The sequence below is a fragment of the Molothrus ater genome, chromosome 5 (genome assembly GCF_012460135.2).
Source record: "Molothrus ater isolate BHLD 08-10-18 breed brown headed cowbird chromosome 5, BPBGC_Mater_1.1, whole genome shotgun sequence".
NCBI classification, from domain to species: Eukaryota; Metazoa; Chordata; class Aves; order Passeriformes; family Icteridae; genus Molothrus; species Molothrus ater.
The window spans coordinates 10,641,611-10,661,385 of NC_050482.2; the positions used below are offsets into that span (position 1 = coordinate 10,641,611).

General features: G+C 36.8%; 1 protein-coding gene across 1 annotated transcript in view; it reads left to right on the forward strand.

Moving 5' to 3' along the window:
* HGF (hepatocyte growth factor) overlaps positions 1–19,775 on the forward strand; it is a 53,574-nt gene that overhangs the window by 21,621 nt on the left and 12,178 nt on the right. Inside the window, exons 5-10 of the mRNA XM_036400901.1 lie at positions 106–248; positions 2,072–2,192; positions 6,796–6,914; positions 15,423–15,597; positions 17,031–17,158; positions 18,562–18,664. Coding sequence (XP_036256794.1) covers positions 106–248; positions 2,072–2,192; positions 6,796–6,914; positions 15,423–15,597; positions 17,031–17,158; positions 18,562–18,664 — 789 coding nt within the window. The remainder of the gene's footprint in view (positions 1–105; positions 249–2,071; positions 2,193–6,795; positions 6,915–15,422; positions 15,598–17,030; positions 17,159–18,561; positions 18,665–19,775) is intronic.

Here is a 19,775-nt window from a genome sequence, read left to right on the forward strand (position 1 = left end):
GAAGGAAGCAGAAATGTGATTGTTTCTAACTGTTTGTAAAAATAGTATGATTAACCCCAACCTTTGCATGCTCTTATACTGTAATGATTGTCATTTTAAAACTAGCTTTTTGCCTTCGAGCTATCGGGGAAAAGACCTGAGGGAAAACTACTGCCGGAACCCCCGAGGGGAAGAGGGAGGCCCGTGGTGCTTCACCACCAGCCCCGAGATGCGCCACGAAGTCTGTGACATCCCCCTCTGCTCAGAAGGTAACCCAGCACGGCTCCTGCAGAAAGCTGCCTCTGCTCTGCCGGCAGCAGCTGCATAGAGCTCCCAGTAATCACTTGCTCATGGCCTTTAGAGAAAGAATAGGTGATTTCTCAGTGAGAGTAACTCATACAGTGAGAAAAGAAGTTGTTAGAGGATGAGAAGATCTTGTGACATTCCAGTATGCTGGAAGGTTTCAGGCTCAGCAGCTTTTTTCAGGCTGTGGAGGAGATTGAACAATGAAGTTGTGCTGATCACACAAATGTGATCCTTTTTTTATTTTTTTGCTGGTCTAGTCTATAGTGAATCCATTACAATTTTAGTATTACTATGTGATAAAATCATCTAGTGCCATTCCATGGTAAAATCAGCTTTTCGTCTTCTTTTTGATGAAAATATAGATACTGGATTACAAGATGAAAGCTTAAGATAAGCATGCATTTTGCTTTTTGAATAAATACTGTAAATGAGTATAACTCTTAGCAAATCCAACCCCATTTGACTTTCAAGTCACAGAAGACACTTTATATGCATCATTGCATTTGTTGACTTTTAAGTTCTGTTAACCTCCAAATTAAGCTCTTATATCTTGCTAATCAGCCAATTCAGTTCCAGTCAATCAACCTATTTAAATTTTCAAGATAGGATGCCTTTAATTTTCCTACTAATATATCACATGCAGTAGCTGTGCTGTCCTTAGGAAAGGAAGAGGAGAGGGAGGGAAGGAGGGAGGGAGGGAGACTGAATGGGAGAGAGGAAGACAAGGAGGAATAGAATAATTTACACAGAGCTTGAGAATTTGTGAAAATCTATAATTTAAAGATAAACTTATGTGAACTGCAAATGGGATATTTGACCTGGAGCTCACTGTAGGATGAAAACTTTGGTAGCTGGTGGTTTGTGATATCCATAATTCCTTAAAATAGTATTTTCTAAATGATCCTTCCTTACAATTACTGTAATTAGGGAGTACTTGAGAAGTTTGTCTACAGTAAATTCTGGTGATTTTTTTTAATATTTTCCGACCTTTCTAAATTTTGTTCAACAATGCTTTCAAATTCCTTTAGTAACTTTTGACCACTCTCCCTCCATGCACCCTATCCACTTTCCCAAACCAGGACTGAAAACGTTTCTTGGTTTGAGCTGCCAAAAACCATTATCATCAAAAAGATACAGTATCATACATAGCTGGAGATGCTGGGTATATAAAGAGACATACTTTACTGCACTGAAATTGGGATTTTGCCAATATTCTGCACTTAAACTTGTACTGCAATTATACTGTGACTTACAGTAATTTAGAAAAATAAATGGGGCTAATTAGGTAATATCACCTTTAAAAATACTTCTTCCTTAGCTATGTATCTCTCTCTCTCTTACTAACTGTAAGTAAGGTTAGTAAAAAATGATAGAAGCAGGAATGCCTCTAATAGGTCCCCTCTACCTGCTTCGAAACTGGAAGTGTCCTATAAAGTGATATAAAATTTAAGAATGTGGATTAGCATTAACAGATAAAATTATATTCCAAAGGGCATTACACATACCAACCCAACAGAAAGATATAATTTTTTAGTACCTCTTTAGGTTGATATCATTATATATGTGGTTTTTATGTTGATTTCTTTGGTTTTGGTTTTGGTTTTAGTTCTTTGTGTTTTATTTCTTTTTATTGGGAGGGGGGTTGGTTTGATTTTAATTTGGTGGGGGTTTTTTGGGGGGAGGTTGTGTTTGTTTTTTTGTTGTCATTGGGGTTTTTTTTGCCTTTTTTTTTTATGGTATAAGCATTAGTGTAATAAATGACTAGTGTCCATTTTTTTTTTCCTAGTTGAATGCATGACCTGCAATGGAGAGAGTTATAGGGGGCCAATGGATCACACTGAGACAGGCAAGGAGTGTCAGCGCTGGGATCTTCAGAGACCACACAAGCACAAATTTCGTCCAGAGAGGTAACCTCTCCTACCCCCAAGCAAGACCATGTGGTCATAATTTGAAAGTTATACACATTCTGGAACCACCTGAGTAAAACTAGCATTAGCTCAACTGAAATTTATGGAGTTCACCAGTTTTAGATGCTTGGGCTCCTGGCCCCTGGTGCAGGCTGGCTACCAACACAAGGGAGATGCAGGATGGAAAGTAGAGGCTGTTTTGTGCAGTTCTGATTACATCCTGTGCCTGACTGGTGTAATAATGCTGCTAATGCTTTAATTGATCAAAAATTCCTCCCTAGTTCATTGACAGTAAATAAATAACTTCTGAATATTTCTGTATGTATTGGTATGCAGCTGCAGTCAGCTTAAATACCTTATCACATAGTAAATAATGATTTAAAGTAACAAATTTTTGTTAGATCTCTTAACACAATTGATGAATATAAACTTCCAATATTGTCAAATAACAATATCCTCCTTTTTGCTATACAGAACAGCTTTAAAGCTGTAGGTGACCTCCATAATAATCACATTTAAGTATCCAATTTGTTTGACTGAACTGTTTGACCATTACATCTGTTTATTCACCCTGGGAAAGGATTTAATCATTCTGTTTAGCATTTTATGATCATGGATTTCTTTATTAGACTTGTTTTCTTTTTTTAATTTAGGCACTGATTCACAGTGCCAAAAGCTGAGTCAGAAATAGCAAGACAAATTTCATCCCTGTTAGCATTTGTCCTACAGGGCCAAATTCATCCAACTACAAAGGGTCATCTATAATACACACTTCTGAAAGTATTGTGGGAGGGAGAGGCTGGGAAGGGGTTAGGCCACACAGGAGGGGGTCTCTGTTCATCTCAAACTGGACTACAGTTTCATTTTAGTTTTATTCTGGATTTTGGATTAACTCTATTTATATATTGTTTTGAATAAACTTAAACTTCCAGACAAAGACTCCAAGAATCAAGAAAATCAGAAATTAAGAACCTTCCAGTGAAAGTATCTTTTTAAATGTTAAAGTGTTTCACCAAATAAAGCATTATTTTTGTTCTAAGAGATATGGGTACTGGTAGATTTTAGAAAGCCTGATTATTCAGCAAAATATGGGGGATCTGGAGTTTTGGAGCTTATGTGGTATAATCTCTTTTTTCCCTTGGCTTGGATGATCTGTTTCATTAATAATAGCAGTCTATCCCATTGTTCTGCCACAATAAATATTTTGTATTAGCAGAGTGGGACTGAAGATAATCTGTTTCTGAGTTCTGCCATGCACATACTGTGCCTTCTAGAATAAGTCACAGAAACAGTTTTGTTCCTTTGGAGTGAAACATTTATAGAACTCATGGGTACAAACAATAATAATTTTACTGTCAGGAGGAAATTTCTTTTTTTCCATTAATTTCTGATTGTTTTGCAAAATGACTTTTCAGACTAACCACAGTCTTACGAACAATCGTCTTCCTCTTTGAAATAATTCCTTCTGAGAACATCTTCTTGAAAGTTTTCAGACAGTAATAAAGTGCTGTTGTTTTTTTTTAATCAAAAAGCAACCCATCCAGATCGAACTGACTTGAGTGGGCTTTCAGAAGAGTAATGTAGTCCAGCATGTTTCTGATACACTGATGTTAATTAGCTCTGTGAATGGTCACTAAAAGTAGCAGCAATTATACTTTAATTATACCACATTTTTAAAATGCTGAAGGTTTTGGTTTGCTGGGGTTTTGGTTTTATTTTTTTCATAGTTGTATAAGTTGAAAATAGAGAAAAGGTCTGCAACAAATGACTCATTAAAATATAGCAGTCTCTAGAGACACTTAGAGTATATCATCCAGGTGTAATGTAAATAACCTGTAAACCAGGAAGGACTATCTGCACAGATTTAAACCTATTTTCATTTATGGCTTCATCAGTTGCAATGATGAAGAAAATGAGTAAAGATGGAAATCTTTCCTAATGCACCGGTCTGCATGCTGCTGGACAGTGCTTTTGGCTCAGGGTAAATACAACTCTCTTTTCTGTCACCTCAATGAATTGTTCCACATTTACTCCCCTCAGAGGTCAGTTACTGAAGATGTTTACTGTCTGCATAGATGTGATTGAAGCAAGCAGAAGGAATTCTCCCAAACAGCTCCTGCATGGCCCATTTCCAGCTTTTAGTGGATGCAGAATTATATTCCGAAGCTCCACTTCTCTTATGTTCTCCTCACAGACACATTTATGCCTCAGGATGGAAGGAAGACCACTGAGGATAATGTCTTGGGCATAGAGCATCATAAGGGAGAAAACTTTTTTGTCCTTTTCTGCTCAAACTCAAACATCTTATGAAAATATCTACTACGAGGAGGAAAGTAGGGTTGAAGTGTATCGTAGGAGGTGAATAACTGCAGACGTTGCTTTATTAGTACCCTGGTACTAATAATAATTGATACTAATTTCTATCTCTTGCATGAAAATTTACTTTATAAAAAAATTAAGTTTCCAGTCCTACATCTCTTTAAAAATAAAACAAAACATGGTGATTTTGACACCAGATATGTATCTTGATGCTTTATTTCAGTTCTGGCTGTGAAGTACAGCTACTGCTGCTTTAAGGGGAAAAAAACAGAAATATATAGAGTTCTAGAAGATCTCTGACACCTCAGGCTCTTTCTTAGGTCTAAGAAAGGGGTCTGTGCTCTAATGTACTGGGGAAGGAGGAGTGTGTACAGCAAAGAGACACCTCTCAAGGAATCCTGCATAGCCTCACTGTTGAATTGTGTGAAACAGTTTGAAGCCCTGTTATTTATGTTATTGCTAATATTTGTTTCTTAAAGGCATTAGTTGGCCTTTTTTATAGCAATTGTTACTTGCTGGGTATGAAGGAAGATAGAAGCTTCCCTTAACATTGGGGAGGAAGAACTTGACTGGGAAGTCTAGTTTTGCTCTAGAAATGGACAAGTAGATCTAGTCAGGGCAGAGATATGGCTCTCAGGCACTACACCGTCCCATGAGGACACTCAAAGCTTGATCCTGGAAGAACAGCTCTACCAAACCTTTAACCAGTAAATAACCCATATTTGATATACTGTGGGAATAGGCCATATAATATTAGGAAGGATGGAGCATTCAGTGCAAAGACAGACGTTTGTATTCTAGAACATGGATTCTTTGCATCAAGAGCTGTTTCGAATGCTTTTTGTGAGCTGTGACTGCAGATACTTTGCCATTCCTGGACTCACATTGGCTCTTGGGTGGTAACATGCATTTTCCACATTATTTGACATGGAACGTGTTCCACCAGCATCAAAGCTCATCACTACATCTACTGGGAGGCCAAACTCATATCATTTTCCTCTGTATTATTAGCCCATTAACTATTTATTTGGGAAATCCTTGGACACAACTTGTTCTTTACAGTTTTTTTTACACCTAATAGAAAACAGGGTATTGCTGCTAGATCTGAAATTACCATGTTCTTCACTGCCATTGAATTACCATTTTGGTGAGGTTGCTTCTTGGTGTTTTTGTTGTCATTTTTGTTTTCTTTATTTTGAATTCTGCTTAAACCTTATCCTTGTCCCTTGTATAGTTGAAGGAACCTGACTTCTCCTAAGAAATGGGAGATCAAGTTGCAAATGAGTCAAAATTAATATGATCATTTGACAGAAAAAGCATCCTAGCAAAAACATACATTTGTAAATCATATTTTCATCTGCTTGTGTGAAGCACATCTGCTTGCAGTTGTAAATGGATTCAGGTTCCCAAGTAGTTAACTTTATTGCTCTCTTCCATACTTTTCAGGTTTTCCCTCAGAGGCAAATCTACTTTTTTTTTCTTTTGCAAACACATTTCAATAAAACTGGAAGGCCAAGACAATTTGTATTCTCTAGAGAAAAAAAAAAAAAACGAACCTGATGCATTTATCTCCTTCAAGTTTACAGATGTTAGTATCATGTATTTATACAAAAAAACCCTACATATCTTGGATAGCTGTCTGATAGTCAGTGATGCTGTAGGAATGGGGAAACATTTAAATATAGCCCAATATTATCAAGTCTTAATGAGATAAAGTGAGACGGAAGTTATTTACTTATTTTTCTCCTTCTTTCTCCCATTGCTTGAAATGAGGCCATGACCAGAAATAAGCTCTGTTACAAAAATGGAGTTATCATTAGTAGGAAAGCTACTCAAAATATCTTCCAGTTTGAACCCAGGGCTGTTGCACTGAAGAACCTGTTTTCTTAATGAGTCTAGCATGGCAGGCAGTATTTAGATAATCCACATTTAATTGGTCTGTTTTAAAAAGAAATGAGTGGCTTAAGTGTCTGGTCATGGGTTGACAGACACAAGAGCAAGAGTTTAACAATTAGTGGAGTTAGCCTATCCGGTACCCTGTGCATTAGCACAGCAGGGAGTCCCCTCAGTGGAGGTCTGACTCTGCTGCAGATTTGAAAAGTGTTTATATGTTATTAACAGCGTTAGAAGCATATTTGCATCCATCCTACAGGATCAGACCCAAGGTTAATAGGGACCAGTTCTTGTTTGCGTCTGCTGAAATGTGTCCTTTAAGTACCTTGCAGAAGTCAGTGCAGTGTTGCCAGGAAGATTTCCCTGATGCGTTTCTCGTTGTGGTTTGCAGATATCCTGACAAGGGCTTTGATGATAATTACTGCCGCAATCCTGATGGCAAGCTGAGACCATGGTGCTACACTCTTGACCCTAACACCCCCTGGGAGTTCTGTGCAATTAAAACGTGTGGTGAGTTCAAGCAAAATTTATTACTTCCTTTTCCTTTCCAAAATCTGGACACAGATATTTCAAGCAGTGTAGGACCACCGCTAGTTCATTCATTGCCCTTCATTGGCTTCTAAAACACAGCTTTCAAAGAGGGCTTCCTATAAACACTTTATATTCAATCTGGACAGGAAAGAAGAGTTGTGTGTTACTTACCACTGGAATATGTGTATGTCTTATGTACTGAAAATTGCATGAAAATGTATGAAAATCAAGAACTAAAAAAGTGAGGCAACAAAATCATAGGGATCTCATGTACAGTATCAGTTTGCCCATGCTGGACATTTGCATTATCATTTGAGAGTATCAAATATCATTTGGTGCACACACACAATCCCTCCTCAGTGTCCTCTGCTAACAACTTTTTACTGCTTTGCAGTTCTAGGCCTTGGGTCCTGCACATTATTCACTCTTGTGCTGAAGATAGAATTATTATTTTCCACATGGGTCTCTCTGTGATATTCAGCACTTTATATCAAAGCAGTCCACAGGCAATGAATTTCTTCTCATTCATCAGTTACAACTTGGTGGCATTTGTTAACCACACTTTAGAGACAAGGAATTGAGGTGTACAGTTGTTGGATGCTCACTTTGAGATTCTCTTGTTCAGCATTTTAGAGCTTACTACAGCATGTTATGTCTACAAAGCTCAGATCATCTTAACTTTGCTGACAGCTCTGAAAGCTCTATTTTACTGATAATTAGATGTCTTAAAGGAGAAGTAAAGGGACAAGGAAGGTAGAACTCTTGGTCATTCCTTAAAAACTTCAGCAAAGCAATTTTTCTGTACGTTTATGGTAATACTGGAACTAAGGCAGATGGCAGAACCAGTTTTACTGAGACTTGCTTTAAAAATTGGGATGGGTGGCAGGGAAGAGGTAATAGCTCTGATGTGAAACTTTATTTGTGAGCTGTTGCTGCCTAAAGAGGGATTCTCTACCTTCACTTAGAATTCTTATCAAACAAATTATGCCATGTTTTCTGCCTGAATCACCAATAATTCAGAATTTTCTCTCCTTGGCCCTTCACAGCTTAGGCCAGTTCTAGTTCTTGGAGATTCAGTCTGGTCTAATAAATTTGTCAATTTTTGAAATCCAAGAGTTGAGTAAGAATATTCTGTACCACCTGGTGTAGAGTAATTTAACTTCCTCTATCTTATGTCATTGTAATTCCAGTATAAGGTAGATATATTATCAAAAATATTTCACTGTAAAAAAGGCAAAGTTATTTTGATACTTTGGGCAATGTCTAATCAGGTTCTCCAGAGACAGAAGAAACTTGGCAGGATTGCTGCTTGTTTTGGGTCAGGCACCCATTAAGTCACACCCATTTAAACATCTTACCTGTGAACAACAGGACTAATTAATGTCTTTGTATCTAGACTTACTAATATCTTTGATAAAGGGGAAAGCTCAGACTATCTCCTTTGTGAACACGTTGCTTAGCTGTGCAACTGAATCATCTTTCAATTTTTCAGTTGCTCCATTAAGTAAGGAGCTGCTGCTTTGGATTTTTGGCCTGTGTTGGTTTGGGTTTTGTTTTGGTTTGTGGTTTGTTTTCTTAAACTAAACTGCTTCCTACACTTCTCCAATTATTAGATAACGTATGAATCATGTGTAGCATACTAGAACTGTTCTTTTCCTCTGTTACTATTATGAAAAAAAGTATTCCTAAGTTACAGCTGACGGTTTCATAAATGCAACTTTTATAAACCTTTATCCTTTGGCATTTCCTGAGCTGATGTGTCAGTGTTCTGAGGATTCACATCTGGCCTTGCTGGTCACGTAAGCTTACGCCTCATGCAACTTCCAGTATCTAGAGTCTGGCCTCAGCCTTATAAAATCGTTAGGTGGGAGATCTCCTGAAAACTACTGGATTATCACCTTTGTCTATCAAGTCATAGCAGAGCCCTGAAGAAAAGGTAAAAAGGTAAAGATCAAAATGAAGTTAAAAACAACTCCAAAACACAGTGTAATGATTTTCATATTGTGATGAAAGCCTTTTGTCTCATTTCTAGGCAAAAGTTCACTGAAGGAACTAGAAATTCTTTCCTTCAGTTAGAAACTACATTAAAATCAGTGGAAATTTCACATGTAAAACTGTATTTTCCCTGCAGAATACTGTATCTCTTTTGAAATTAATAAGGCAATCTCTATGAGAAAAAAGTTTAAAAGTAGTGGTCATGAAAGCTTAATCCAGCAGATATTTTCAAAGGGTTTTTCTCACAGGCATATGACATTGCCCTCTATGTAAGATGCAGTGGTGCTCAACGCTTTCCTTTATAACCCACTGAGGGAATTTATTGCTGATGCTACTGTTAAATCACCATCTTGATGGCCAGAATACTAAAAGAAATTATTTCAGTTTTCTGTCTTTCTTGAGGCTCATAAAAAAAATTGTTTTCCCACCTCCTAGCAGGGAGCCCAAAACACTTGGCTATTCTGGGTTTCGGTGGCTGCTCTGTGTTTCTGATGCTGGGGCTGTTTGCAATCTCAGAACACTAAAAAGAGAACATCATGAGTTATAGGTCTTTATAGCTTTGTGGTTTGGATTCTCACACAGGTTTTTAATTCCTATGCTGAGGACTGTTTATTTAATTTACAAGAAATACTAATTAGGAAAAATGCTTTGCAAATCCAAGTCCTTGGACCATATACAAAAATGTAGGTGTCCTCTCTTTGGGGAGTGACCACAAGGCAGCATGCTGCTTGTGGCTTTTTGCTACATGCCGTGAGTGCTAGTGTGCTTTATAGCCAAAATGCTGACAACAGCTCATATACAAAATTTTCAGCAAAAAAAGTTGGTGGAAGGAAGTGTTTAGAAAATAAATATGGTTTTAAGACTGAAGAGAGAGAGGGCATTGTAATTTTACTTCCAAGCACAGAATGCAGCATAAAACATTGTGGCTTACAGCCAGGGCTGTGAGAAAGAGATGACAGGAGCAATTAGGAATTAGAGATGGCTCAAGCTGCAAAAACTGGATTTGGATTAAGACTTTGGGGACCCCAGGACTGGTTTGAAGTTGCTCACATATGTGTCTGTGGTTTTGGCTTGAGACAATTTTTAGTTAGAAGAGAGGATAAAAGGACAACTAACAGCAATGAAGAAGTGTAGGACGAAATGAAGAAATGGAAGCAGTGCCAGCAAACATGAAAAAGGAAAATGCCTGTTATTTTGGCATAAATGAGAACATCGACTACAGGGAAGACAGGAGTAGGTAACTAATACTGATTTTTTTAAAGCCCCAATGTGTAGCAGTTCCTCTATGGATGAGCTTTAGAAAGGTGCTGAGACCCATAAAGGAAGCTATGTATACCAGTCATTTGAGAACTGCAGAGCTTTTTGGAATTACTGTGTTAAGGACAGTGTTTCATTGATGCCTACCTGATGTCCAGACAGCTCAGATGCTTTTACTGTGGATTTAGCCTTTGCCACCAGTAGTCACTGACAGTAGTCAAGGCTGACCAAACCTTGAAAAGCCTTGAGAAAATTCAACAAAGGCCTCAGTTGAATGGGAAAGAACAAGAAATGAAACACCAAAATTGAGACTCTAGATCTAAAAATGAATTGTTGCAGTGTGCCTATAGCTTTTGGGAAGGCAAAACCCCACTAGTATTAAATTAGTCATTCTTTAGAAACAGAGATTTCAACTTTCCATTTGAATGCACAGTCCTGATTAAAGAGTTATTTGTTGAATCATTGTGCATAAACAAATAAAAGTTAGACTCATTTAAGTTTAATATTTCTATAAGATGAAGATGTTTATAGAAAGAGGCAGGGAAAAGAGACTGATATTTAGAGATTGATAAAGTGTTACCTTCCATCATGCTTTACAAGGAGACAAAGAATAGGTCCAGTGTTCACTGTTCATACAACAGCTTAATCCATATTGCCTCAAAAAGGATCCTTCTCAAATGCTTTTCATCATTTCTATGATCATTTGAAAGTGAAATTTAGGAACTCTAAATGTGAAGAGACTTTTTTTTTAATAGATTTGAAATAAAAATTGTTTGGATTTAAAGCCTTGTTGTAGACACTGGAACAGCCTGGAAAGATCTTTCTGTGCTCATGGACAAATGAATTTTACGTGCGAAGGTTTTAGGTGACAATGAGTTCTTCAGTACTGTGATTCTTAAGCTTGGCTAGAATTGATTTCTTTACTTTCTCATATGCTTTTACTGAAAAAAAAAGCAAAACACTGAAAACCAGTTGGGTTTTTCTTCCATTCTTGTACTGTGCCATGGTACATTGAAGAAAACTGAGCATGCAACTGAGCATGAGCAGCTTCAAAATGCCACTCAGCTTTCTTAATAACATTTGCAGAATTGCATGGATCACATTTAGAATCCACTTTTGAAATTGTTTTGCCACAAATCAGAGCACATTTTCCTTCTGTTCAATGACACTGTAGAAGAGAAATTGCATGAATATAAGCAAGAACAGGTATTTTCCTCATGATATAATTTAGGACTCTGCTTCTATTCTAACTATGTCTTTTTCCACAAATACATAGGTTGTATTGTCATGAAAGAGCATGTATTCTCCAGCAAAATCTGTACCTTCTTTTAAGTCAGTATGATTCTCACCATTGACCTAAAATTTGTGCAGGATTTTCTTCTGGGTCATTGGGATTAAAGTGTGAAACATTATCTAGCTGGTTACTTCAGCTGTCGAATGACTCAAGGCCCCTGCTGATTCCCTCATGCTGGCATTGCTGTGAGAACCAGAACTGAGAGGACTATCTGTGGCTTTACACATAAGGTTCTGGATGATGTTTAATCTTTTTAAGATTCTATGAATGCATGAGCTGGCCCATATTTATAAAGTTATGTATTTTGAAGTATCAAAAAAATGAGGGTTTTATGGAAAAAAAAGGATATCTTTGCATTATTGCCCTTTGGTCGGGGACTTTGGAGTGAACGTGTGAAGATAGAAATACTGCTAATGGGAAATCCCCTCATGTGGCTGTCTGAGTAACATGTTTAATCTTAGTCATCCAGAATTTAAAAAAAGAAAACAAAAACCCACAAAGTTCAAAAGCAGCAAAATGCTGCTAACAACTACCAAATTCTTCCATTCATAATGAACTTTCCTAAAGGAGTAAGAAGTGCCACTTAACCCATAAATTATAAATAGTAGTCTTTTATAAGGTGGAATTTTGTGTGATCTTTCTTTAACAGTACTTTGAATCTCAGTTCAGAACTAAAGAAATTTGAACTGAAGCAAAAAATCCTGGGAAATTCCATTATGAAATATTAGTATGTACTTCAAAGTAAGGATTGCTTGTTGATTTTCAGTTAATCTAACTAAATTCATATTGTCTTCCTCATTGGAACAATTCCTTGGATTTTCAGATCTTAATTTATATTTTAGAGCATTTACTGGGCTAAGGATGGGAACTCAATTTTATAGATTTTGATCTTGATTTTGCCTTGTAAGAGAACTGGTGAGTGTGGTCTAAGGGCTCTTTCACCAGTGCTCTGCAGATCTGATGTTCATGCTCAGAGATACTAAATTTAGTTAATTTGGTATGTGGGTGGTGAGTAATTAGCCTCAACAACAAGACCAGTACTGGATGGAGGTGACTATGTAAGTTATAGGTTTGGACTGCCTGGGCACTTCTTAGTTTGGCAAGTGCTGCATAATCTGCAGTGTCTGGTGAGAGAGGCACTGCTCCTCAAGCTCTTGCCTGTTCCTGTGCACATCCAGCCCAACTTTCATTAACAGGAATAGGGAGACTGTTCCCATCATGCCTGTTTGTGGAATCGACAGATGAATGAAGGATTTCTCAAGCCTTTATTGGTAAGTTTTGAGCTTTCTGTGAGACTCAATAGCTAGAATGGGAATTGGTTCTGAGGACACAAGCCCTCAGAATTTCAGAATTAAATTTTGGAAATATTTTGGAGTCTCATTTTTCATGTTTCAAAATGAGACATTTGTAGTATATGCAGGTGGTACAGCAAGAAGAATTTGGGGAGGGCTCTGTGGATCTTTTGGAACAATGAAACTGGTTTATTAGTTAAAATAAGAATATTTTACTGATCCGTCTCATTACTAGAATTCTTATAGAGAGCTGCCACAAGTAATAGCAGATAATCATGTTACAGATTTTGAAACAATTTCTTTCTCAGTCATTATAGTGCAAGTCTTTCTAGAAGTGGCTTGGCTGTGCAAATATGTGGAAGTTAAGTTCTTCTGATGCCTTTACATTGTATATTTTGACATCGCCAAGTTGTAAAATCTGATCTACAGGTAGAGGTCACTGTCCAGACACATAATGTAAGGTTCAACAATTAACTGTGCATGTGCAGATGTACAAGAAGGAATGCTCTACAAAATTAATATGGCCTTGATTAAATCAAGTGATTCTTCACGTATTTCATTTCAGGCATGTGATTTAAAAAAACCAAACCCACATAATGATATATAAACACCAACCTAATTACTTTTTCTTTAGCATGACTGAGTACAGTTCATTACAGTTGAAATAGTAACTTTTTGTGTATAGATAAGGTCTTTGCAACAGCTTATAATTGATTGATTTTTTGTACATTATTATTTAAGAAGACTTTTTGCTAGAGTTATGAAATTTTAATTTATTAATTTACTTAGGAAATATTATGAAGCTTGGGTACATGCTGAAATTTATCATCCTAGGGAATTCTTCTACCCCTGCCCCCTCAGGTCTTTCCCCATATCTCTTTCATTTGTATAAAAGAAATATGTGTATTTTTGAAAAATACTAATATATATTTGAATGTTGCATAGCAATGTTCACTCTAATCAGCTTAGAAGCTATTTTAGAGTAGAACTTTATTTGTTTTCATATATTACTTATAATAGAAAACAAAAATATTGCAGCTATTTATTACTATAAGTTGTGTGAATTAATCTTTTTTTAGTCTTATTATTTAAAAGTGATGCATAAAGACTAAATATAAAGTTACTAGCTGCAAGAGTGTTTGATGAGTTCCCCTAGAAAGAGTGCATTTGTCAGCCTGCAGAAACCTCCTTGTGATACTTGCAGTGCCATATCCTTTTGACTTTGGAATGAGCTTGGAACTCAAAATCCTGTTGAAACAGGACAACATTTGCCTTGGGAAGGAGGGACAGGAAATGAATTTGACCATGAAATGCTGACTTGAAAACATCAACCAGATGAAGAGCTAAAGGGATGCATGGATAAATGTATAATTCAAGTGCACAACTTGATGTTATCATCCTACAGGGAAATGATCTTTAACGTCAAAGATCAGTCAGCAAATCAGCCAAAACCATCTGTTATGACATTTGGTTTCCTTAAGATCCATATTTTCTCCAAGTTCATGGAACTGGCTCAATTTACCAGGAGGGAACTACATTATGAGTAACACACAAATACTGTTCTATTCAGTGGACCATTTGAAGAAAACTAAATAAAGAAGTTTATTGACATACTTTTTGCTGCCAACTAATACTTTTAAGATAATTAATAAAATTAGTCTTGTGAACCATAGTAATTACCAACAGATATGCAGTTTTTTTTAAAATATTGTATTGGGAACTTTTAAGGATATTGAAGAATTGCTCTTACTGCAGTGTATTTAGTTTTGTACTACTTTGTATATATCTGATGCAATATCTGTGCCATTAATTTGCAATTATGAAAATTGCATAAGAAATAAAAAGAGACTTTTAAGTTATGTGAATGAGTCATTTCAAAACCACTGTTTTTCTGAATTTAGTTCAAGACAGCCCACACCAGGGTGAGTGCAGAGTATATCAACATCTGTAAGAGATCTTGAGTCTGATGAATTTGTTAGTCTTTAAAACATTTTTCACTCTGTGGAGAATACTGATCTTTGATTTCAAAAGCTAGGGTTTTTTTTTTCCCCTCTTTTAACCATATGAGGCATAAAAAAACCAAACCAAAACAACATTCTAGAAGAATTTAGCACATTATCTTATAATAGTATCTATAGCTTTTTTTAATATTACTTTTTATCTGCATCTTTTTTTCCTGTGACATGATATTCTGGGAATTCTTTAGAGAAACCCAATTGTATTTTAATCCTACAAATATGTGTTACCATGTTTAATAGTGCAGATGTGGGTGGTCGCTTAGTTTTTTAAAACTGAGGGAATGATATTTTCTGAACTTGAAAAAGTAACCAGGAATATCTTGTAACCTCCAATGGTACAGCATAGGCCAGGTGTTTCACACAAGAAAATATTGCAGACTCTTTGCATGCAAGTGGATAAGCTAGCATAAAGTCTGGCACTTATTTTGATTTTGGATTTTTGGTGGATGTTGTAAGTATGAAGAGGAGAAAATTATTCTATAATCACATTGGCAATTTCACCAATAAAACTGCAATTACCATGATTCAAACATCATGTAATCCATGACTCTATCAGTAATGTGGAGTTCAAACCTGACATCCTGAGCCATTCTTAAGAGAATGAAAGAGCCCTTCTTGTCTGGGTCTGCAGAGGAGAGCATGGTGAACAGCACAGAGGCGACAGCCGAGACCACAACGTGCGTCCGGGGACAGGGCGAGGGCTACCGTGGCACCGTCAGCACCATATGGAGTGGAGTCCAGTGCCAGAGGTGGGACTCCCAGTTTCCTCACCAGCACAACATCACTCCTGAGAACTTCAAATGCAAGTGAGTAGAGACTTGTGGGTATTATTACTGCAGTGGGAAAAGAGCTGAGTTTTAAAATGTTTAACAATTCATGCCACTGGGGCAGACCACAGGCCTCTGTCCCTGCCCCTGGTTCTGATGCTTCCACTCTACCTGCTGAGGCTCAAAACCATTTGGGCCTGGGAAAATCAGTCCTTCAGATCTCAAAGGAATAGTTCTAGATAAACCCTAGGGATTTTCATGAACCTCTCCTTCAAGCATCTATTCACCAATATGATCGTGAAGTGTCTGGATGTGTTCCAGGCTGGGATCTGAATCCCAAGATGTTGTTACATTACCACTGGATTTTTTTCATGGAACTAAAAACGTCTTCAGAGCTTGATTGCTGACTTTAAATTAATTTGTCCTAAATACTACCTGAATGTAATCTTTGAAATAATTAACATTCATAATATTTGAAAACACTTCTTTAATTTTTCACATTTTACGTCCTTTTTCTGTCTCATTACTAAATATAGATGCATCAATAAGACTGTTTTTACTTGACTGACCACTGGTCATCAAACCTTTTTGTATGGTTCATAAACTCCCAAGGTGTGAATAATATACTAATTTTAGGCAGTACCTTAGTAATGCTCATTCAGTCCTTTTTTAACTAAGCCTAGAAGAAACCTTGCTGACCATATTGGAGCCACAGCCCAGTATGCACGAAATATCTTTATTGATGGGTAAATATCAGTAAGAATTACAGTATTAGGCCCATTCTTTCCATAGTCTGTTATCAGCAAGTGCTGCAGATGTAAAAAACACAGTGGAATATGGAGATGCACAGAACATGGCAACAACTGTCAGGAGACGGGGAAATAAAACTTACATTTAAGAGGTTTGAATATTTCATGCAAGCTGCAAAAGACATTTAAAGATGTTCCCTTGTGACTAACTTTTACTTTAAAGGTAACAGCTGTATAGAATTTTGACATACACTTTTTTTATTTTCCACAAATCAGCTTCTTAAATGAGTTACTGATAGTCTAAAGCACTCTGTTTCTCCAAACTCAACAGAACCATTCAAAGTACCAGGAGTTTTAAGCACTTTGGTAATGTTTGTATTTAAAAGCACTTGTAATATATTGCAGGTGTATCCAATGTCAGTTGCATGCAAATTTTGATGGAGGATCCAGAATGAAAATATTGTTAATCTTCAAATGTAATCTCATATCCCATCAAAACATATGCTGAAAATTAATTTCCACAAACATATTCCTATTACAACTATTATTTTTTTTCTGCACACTGCATTCTTACTGGCTCCTCATCTCCTTGCACTTGACACTGATCAGTAACACAGAGACCTGAATGAGCCTGTATTTTTGTTAATTCATGACAAAAAACAATGGACCATATTGGTGGGTTTAGGTTATCCCTGCTGCGAGCTAACATATTTATTTTTACAGGGATTTGAGGGAGAACTACTGCCGAAATCCAGATGGATCTGAATCACCCTGGTGCTTTACCACTGACCCAAACATCCGTATTGGTTATTGCTCCCAGATTCCTAAGTGTGATGTATCAAATGAACAAGGTAACAGAGGAAAGGGTGATAACAAGATTTCAAGTGAATGCCATACTGTTCCAAACATCAAGTAGACAGCCTTGAAAACTGGAGAAGTTGTGTCTGTATTACACCTATGTAACTCTGCTTTGGATTTATTGGCATGCTTGGGGTTCATTGTGGTGTAAATGAGATTCCTTTCTCACTTTATTTGTAATTCCAGCAGGGAAAGCTGCAGCAAAGATTTTATTGGACCTGATTTTTAGACAAGGCTTATCTATATATCTGCTCTACTGTCTTTACCTTTCTTAGTTTGAAAGGCCTTTTTCCACACCTGAGATGATTTCCTTGGTTCACAGTCTTTTTATGATTGCATATCAGGCTACCAAAAAGCGATTTTTTCCCCTTTTTATTTTCTTGCAAATACCTCCTGGTCTAGAAGGGATTGATCCTCTGAGTTCTTACCTACCTCTGCCTGTGAGGTTCATTCTGAGTCTTCAGGCAAATGTTTTTCCCATGAGGTTTTGGTATTACTGTAAGGAGTAATGTTGCATCCTGAATGGATGTCAATCACAGCATAAACTGAGGCTAAGACCTCAGACCTATAACCCTACATCAGGCTGCATTAACATCTCCATCTTTAAATTTTAGCCAATGTTACTGTAAATTCAAAAAAGTTGCAGTTGCAAGACTTATGTCAGAGAAAGGATTAAACTTTTGCATTCATTCTGTGTTTCTTGTAAAGTATCAATTATCCAAAAGTAAAAATACTGATGAATATGAAATTAAGTGCTTTATGCAAAATGTCTTTATAGTACTGATAATTTTAAACAATTCTCTTGAAAAGTCTCAAAAAGGCTTGTGATAAAAGCTTATGAATTAAACATGACTTCTGCTGGAGCGAACAAGCAAGTTTTTGAATTACATTAAAATTAAAGTCATGATGATTTTTTGATTTTGCTGAAGTACTTAAGTCTAGAATTATGTACTGTTGCCAATATCTGAAAACTACACAAAGCTAAACCGAATGCCTATTCTTTTGTGGAAGGAGGAATAGAGGACCATTTTTCCTTGGTTTTGTATAAATTAGCTTCTGACAAATTTTAGGATATTCTATGTGGCTGTTCTAAATTAGTCATAAACCAACTATTTATGAAAGAAATTTTCCAAGTCCATGTAAGTAAGGCAAAATTTAAAATACTGCTGTGTTGGGAATGAAGGTCTCAAACAGGAGATTATGTATGTAAATTTGAAAACTATTTCCATTTTTCTTCTGATCTGATTTATGCAATTGCCTTATTAATAGTGTCTAGCATTCACTTAAAAGAACACTTGTCTTTAGTAATTTGGATTACTGATGGAAAGGAAGAGTTTTCTTCCTAATGTTGCACAATCACCCTCCACTTTTTTGTCTCATCCTTCTTTTTTTTCAGATTGTTATCGTGGCAATGGCAAGAGTTACATGGGGAATCTATCCAAGACAAGATTTGGGCTAACTTGCTCCACATGGGACAAAAATATTGAAGACTTACGTAGGTGTGTACATATGAAACAGAAAGAGATGGTTCAGTGAGTCCTGAATAAATACTGCCTCCAGATGGCAACTCTTTTTCATCTGCATTGATTCTAAAGTAGCCCCTTATGTCCTGGAGCTTTTAATATCTTTGTTTTCCTGACCTTTTTTTTTTTTCCTTTTCTTTGTGTTTAAATATATTGCACAACATGACTTTTTTCAGGCTAACCAGTAATTGCAGGCTTTGGGATGTTTCTTAGTGTTTAGTTAACTGGCCTATTTTACCCCATCCTTGTCCTTGAAAGTTTGCTACAATGAGGCGATATCAGAAATAAGAGGAAATGGTTGTCTCATTAGCCTCATCTCATAGCTCATGCTGCTTCAAGGAGGAGATTGGACTTGAAACCACCTAATGTCCCTTGCAGCCTGAAATTGACTCTTTAGGCTACAATCTAGTGATACTGACATCAAATGCCAAGAAAAAGACCTGCAATGTCTGTAGTTTATAATTACTTTGGCTTCATATTCAAGTAGTAGAAATGTCAAATTAATTATTTGTTGAAGTAAAATGAATTATCAGGACTACATATAACATAAGGGATTCATAAAATGTTTTGCTGTGTATGAGATATCATGCACAGTGTGATATGTGTCTGTGATGAAAATAGTTTCTCCTTCATTTTCCTTTAGTTTCTCAAGCTGATGCAAATGTGTCAATATTAGCTTTGATACTTGCTGTAGAGCCACAGTGCTGAACATACAAGCCATTGTCCTTTGGGAGGACTGTGAAGGTCAGGAAGTCAGCCTTTAGGGAAGCTGAATTGCAAAAGGCAGATTTCAGTGGCCCTGTCTGGTATCATCAGCTGGACTACATGTGTTTCTTCCCAGAGATGGGGAGAGAGAGGATGCATATTCACTGTGCTGCTCAGGGAAGGGAAGCAGAGGTTTAGGCTCAAGCTGCCTGAGAAGCATGATAAGTCTTAGTTTGCTATGACTGAGGCAGTATAAACCCACTGGATGCTTGATGAAATTGTATTGATCTAATAGAGCACAGATCAGCCTTTCTTTTCTACTACCACCCATTTTCCATCTGGGAACTCCTTTGAGGAGTTATCTGTCTCACTCCAACAGTTT